This window comes from Dendroctonus ponderosae, unplaced genomic scaffold (assembly GCF_020466585.1).
Source record: "Dendroctonus ponderosae isolate FM_Combo_2020 unplaced genomic scaffold, Dpon_F_20191213v2 Dpon_F_20191213_4, whole genome shotgun sequence".
In the NCBI taxonomy this organism is placed as follows: Eukaryota; Metazoa; Arthropoda; class Insecta; order Coleoptera; family Curculionidae; genus Dendroctonus; species Dendroctonus ponderosae.
The window spans coordinates 859,409-864,903 of record NW_026018611.1 but is presented as its reverse complement, the minus strand read 5'-3'; the positions used below and the strand labels follow the sequence as shown (position 1 = coordinate 864,903).

Genomic DNA, 5,495 nt, shown 5'->3' with positions numbered 1-5,495 from the left:
TTAAGGAATTACGTAGGTTTATCAACAACTATTGATCCTATTTTCAAGTTTACTTACAATTTGTAAATTATACCTTTGTTACAAGTTCAGTCTCACACTTGTTTTAATGGCCTACTTATCTACTTTTGCGATGTTGTCACACGTAAAACACGATCTTTTTAAGAAGCGCAAATGTCATGCAGAGTATGCAACATGCATGCACCATCCCAAGACCACAGGTGTTTCAAGTTGAAAAAGTACTTAAACTTAATTACAAACTTCAAAACATGACATTTCAAAAAATGACATTGCCACAAAATTTTCAATATGAAATCGATGCAGTTTATTATTCGTGTAATCTTTCATTCGAATAAAAAATAGTGTTCGATACGAGGGCGAAAATTTGTTTTTCGCCCTTGTATCGAAAACTACTATTTTGCTCTATGGCGTTGCTATGGATAAGTGAAATAATCATGTTGAATTAGACATCAAATGTCTTCCTGACATACCTAAGATATTCAAATTAAATTTAATAAACAGAAGTAATAAAATTTAACGGGTAATAAAATATAATAGAAGTAAAATGAATCCACATTTTCTTTGTTTACTCAGGAAATATTCATTAAAATTACACTCGTGCATCAAAATAAACAGATAATTTAGCATTCGAGCGTGTTGTCTTGTAAAAACTGCATTCGTTTCTTTCACATTGGAACGAAAAAGCCACAATATGAAAATAAACTCATGCAATTTTTAGGCAACAAGCTTTCATGCAAAATTATCGGTAATTTTGAAGCACTTGCGCAATTACCCCCGAAAAGTACCCACCTTTTGCATGCCCCCTTTGGCTGGCATGGAAGCAATCGGCCGCCGTATACCCATAATCCATTCCGCCGTTCTTCAAACGTGGCAACGTGAAGTTCAAAGTGAACTTATGCGCAATGATCGTGAACTGGTCGCTGTCGAATTCTGGATAGTTGGCGATTTGCAAATCCAGCGCCTGCCATTGGTCCATCAGGCGCATCATCTGAGGCACCAGGTGGCGGTGGGGCAGCCCTATGAGGCACGGGCAGGAGATGATGTGGGGCACGATGCAGGAGGCCGGCTTGTCGGTCATGTCGAGCAGGATTTTCAGGTCTGGAAAAGGTCCCCCGGATGATTAAGGGGCGGCTGTGGGCGGCGCACTCACGTATGGGCGGGATCAGGTTGATCACCGTTCTGGGCAGGTGGTTGCGAAACGTTCTGAGCGTTTCCAGCATGTCTGCTTCGTGATTGGCCAGCACTTTCTGGAAGTCTCGCTTGTAGCAGGCGTCTGAGCAGAGGTCGTTGTGGCCGATGAAGACCGAAATCATCTAAAAATCACTCAAAATTGAGGCGTTTTTTCATCTTCGTTGGGGCTTTTCTCATTAGTTTTGCGAGTTGGTTGGAAGGGGCGGATTGGAAACGGGAAATTTATTCTACTTCGAGATATTATCTCCACTTGTTTGATACTTTTTCCAATAATTTTCGTTCCTTTTCATAGTTTTGAACAACTTTCTACTGTTCTAGCCCGATAATCTAACACAAGATTAGATTAGAAAAAGTAAATAGATGCAAGTGTACGCTCATTTAAAACATTGTACTACAATCTGGGTACTTTAATCTGCCTATTTTCTAAGATTTAAACTAAAAAGAAAACTAAAAATTTGTTTCCAAACTTCTGGGGAATTAGGAGCAGAAAAGCACTGATGACCGATGAGATAAAGTTGCCGTTACAAAGGTTTAAAAACGGCCAGCTTTAAGCCGTAAGCAAACTCAAACCGGCGAATTTATAAACGGCTTCAACGCTGGTGGGCGCCCTTTGAGGCTCATTTTATTCGACTCGAGGCTCGTTTATGAACTAATTCACGACGGCCGGTTTATAAATGGTTTTAGAGCCAGTAAAATGAATAATAACTCGCCTTTTGCGGTGCCAGTTAGCGTTAAAAACCCGACGTTATTTTTTATAGAAGGTCGGCTTAAAGTCGTTTATAAAATAGGCGGCAACGGCGGTTTATAAATGGTTTCAAGATCGGGCGCTTATAAATATTGACTCGCTATTTGCGCTGCTCGATAGCGTTAACATGCTAGAAACAGTGGTTAATTTCTCTTTTCTGGTCGTTTTCCGGTTTATGTTTATAAAGAGCCCACTATAAAGTAGTTTATAAAATAGTTTGCAGCCGCCTCTTTATAAACGGCTTTAAAACTGGTCATTTCTGAACAACAACTTGCTTTTTGCGCTTTTCGTTAAAAGCCGACGTTATTTTTTGCCAATTGTCGTCTGTTGGAAACCTGTTTTATAACATTTAACTGCAGCGATCAACGCAAACGGCAAACTTGTATTTATGAAAAGTCAGCTTTAAATTCGTTTATAAACTAGGTTGAAACGGCAAGTTTATAAACGGCTTTAGCTTCGGCTGTTTATAGAAAGCAACTCGCTCTTTGCCTTGGCGTTTACACGTTAAAAACCGCCGTCAATTTTTTTGTCTGGTCGATTTCAACTGTCAATGCTAACGGCGAGTTATTCTTTATAACTGTACAACGGGTTATAAACTAGTTCGCAACGGCTAATTTATAAACGGCTTTAAAGTTTGTCGTTTGTAAATAATAACTTGCTGTTTGCGTTTTTTGTTTCCGTTAAAAGTCGGGGTTATTTTTTCGCCTGGTAATTTTTTGTGAAAAATGTTGCATGTCATTTTTTTCCTTTTTGCCCAAAATTTTGCCGAAAAAAAATCGAATTTCTGTTTTCGAAAAAAAATAAATTTCTCCAAATGCCACAAAAACCGCAACTGTGCATAATTGGAAATCTGTTTAGGTCGAAATCAGTCAAAAACTGGCATACATTTTTCACTTTTTTGTCGAAATTTTTTTCGGAAAAAATTTAATTTTTCAAAATGCCCCAAACACCTTAAAAATACAGTTGGAAAGCCACTCAAGTTGAAAACAGTCAAAAATCTCGCGTGTGAAATTGGTATTTTTTGCCCAAAATTTTGCAAGCTGGAGGTCGATGTTTTCGAAAAATATCAAATTCCTCCAAGCGCCACAAACATCGTAACTGTGCATAATTGGGAATCTGTTTAAGGCGAAATCAGTCAAAACTAACAGTAGAGCCGTTTGGAAACTAGTTCGCAGCGGCGACTTTATAAACGGTTTAACACATGCCGTTTGCATTTCATTTTTTCGTTTGAAATGTTCAAAACCAGCGCGATTTATTCCGCCCCGCGATGCAAAACTATTGTTTAATTAATGTTTATAAACGGACGAAATTAGAGTCGTTTATAAACTGTTGCGACGGAGAGTTTATAAACCGCTTCAACACCGGGCGTTGCCGTTGAGTGCTATCGAACGGGCACAAACAGCCAGTTTATAATTAGAAACGGTCAGAATGGTTAACTTTAAAGCCGTTTATAAACTGTTTGGCAACGGCTAATTTAAAAGCCCATTCAAAGTGTTACCTTTTGCGTTACCGGTTTAAAACTGGCGTTATTTCTAATCGGTTAAAGGGCGACTTTAAGGCGGTTTATAAACTCGCTGTTGCAAGTTTCTCAAGAACTATTCGAGCTACAGAATTCGTTTTGGCATCGTTGGATAGAGAATTGACAAGTCGATTCAGTCGTAACAACGCGAGTGAGAAAATTCGAGTAGTTTTGACACAGAAAGCGGAATTTGAATATCAGACACTTAAGTGCAAGATTATGTCAAAATTTCATGTTTTCCGTCCAGTTTTTGCTCATTTCTCAGAGGCAAAATGAGCAAGAACGCTCATTTGTACGTCATTCTAGAGAGAACTAAATGGCCTTTTTAGAAAGTGAACCATGGATGGGGAATTGTTGGCAGTTTTCTCAAAAAATGCTTGAATTCAAGAAGTTTTAGATTTGAGTTGCAAAATCCACTTGAACATAACCCTGCTTTTTTCGAAGTTTCTCAAGAACCATTCGAGCCAGAGAATTAGGATCCGCCCTTGTTTGCCCATTGCCGTTAAGCGCTTCCAACTTTTCCGAAACGGCCAGTTTATAAAGTGCTTTTTATGCTGATAGTTTACCTTCCAGTCGTTTTCCAAATCCACATGCTTATCGCGCTTGATGCGATCGACCAGCACTCGGGCCATAAAGGGCATATCATTCGAAATGGCGCCCCCTTCGGCCACATTGAACTTGGACTTGCCGTCGGTCGTGATTGCGTTCAACGAGTAGCCGTAAAGGTGCGGATTGAACTGCTTGAGGATGTTGGGGAGGGTCAAATGCGTCTGCCAAGTCCCTGCGCCACCTGCAGCCATACAATCGGTTAGGGGGATGCTTTTGCGCCCGCTTTTAGGGAGAAATTGCGTGTACCTATTGAGAAGCTGGAGCCGCGGGCTTCATGCAGCAGGGCCAGCAAACTGTCCACCTCCACCCCAAAACCCGCAGTTAAACTGTCCCCAATTGCGCCCACCACGTCGATGTCGCCGGGTCTTAGTTGGTGGACACTTTGAGGCCTGGTCTGGCTTCTAGCGGGAAGATCCCGATGAGAACACGGGAATTGGGCCCCTTGGGGGCCCTGTTGCCGCTTCTAAAACGCCCAAAATTGCCGACTGTGACCTGATGTTTACCCCAGACATAGCCAGTTAAGGCTTTTTGTCTTTGATGGTAGCCTGCAAGAGCCTTGGTGGGTTTGGGGCGGGGGTTTTGGTGGGTTCGGGGCTGAGAGCGCACGAAGAAAGAAAAAAAAGTAGGGGTACGGAGCGCGAAACGTAGTGGTTTGTGGCGGTTGGCCTAGAGGGTTAAATTTGGAAGAGTTTGAGAGTTTAGGTACTTTCCAGGAGGTTTGAGATGTCGGGAATCGACTGCTTAAGGCGGGTGATTCCAGGGGGGTCTGCCATTAAACTTGGGATAGTTTGGGTAAACCTGTCTTTAATGAGTGGGTTTGGGTGGTTTAGGCGAGTTTTGAAGTTTTCATGGAGCTTTGAGACGAAGGTTCGCGTGAATTTGTGAGTTACGGACGTACCAGGGGGGTCTTGTCATCCTGCGGAGGATTTTGTTTTGGAAGGTTTGGAGTTTGCCAATGGTTATTTTGGAGGTTTGACTAATGATGGGGGCAGCGTAGCATGTTTGCGACCTGATTACTTGCTTGTAGAGCAGAGTTTTGTTTTTCAGAGTGAGCTTGCTTTTCTGGTTTAAGAGAGGGTAAAGGATGCCGGCTGTTTGGCTTCCTTTGCTGATTATTTTGTTAATGTGCTCAGCCAAGTTTAGTCTAGAATCGATGATAACGCCAAGATATTTGAGAGATTTAGAAAAGGGGATTTCGTTGAGTGTTGTTGAGCATTAGTTTTTTTTTTTTCGAAATTATCATGGCTTTCGTTTTTTCTGCATTAATTTTGATTTTCCAGGAGTCAGCCCACTTTTGAAAAATGTTTAAGTGCCGTTGAAGAGGGCCAATTTAGTATAATTATAAGTTTGTTTGTATCTTAGAACTGAGCAATTTTCAATGAAATCGCACTGAATGTTGATTTTTTGCTGCTG

The 5,495-nt window shown here is 41.1% G+C and overlaps 1 protein-coding gene across 1 annotated transcript in view; it reads right to left on the bottom strand.

The window, feature by feature from the left end:
- LOC109540089 (phospholipase B1, membrane-associated) overlaps window positions 1-4,545 on the bottom strand; it is a gene marked incomplete at its 5' end in the record, with an annotated part of 6,305 nt that extends 1,760 nt beyond the window's left edge. Inside the window, 4 exon segments of the mRNA XM_048665838.1 lie at window positions 808-1,116; window positions 1,169-1,331; window positions 4,040-4,263; window positions 4,329-4,545. Coding sequence (XP_048521795.1) covers window positions 808-1,116; window positions 1,169-1,331; window positions 4,040-4,263; window positions 4,329-4,545 — 913 coding nt within the window.
- Window positions 4,546-5,495: the final 950 nt, after the last annotated feature.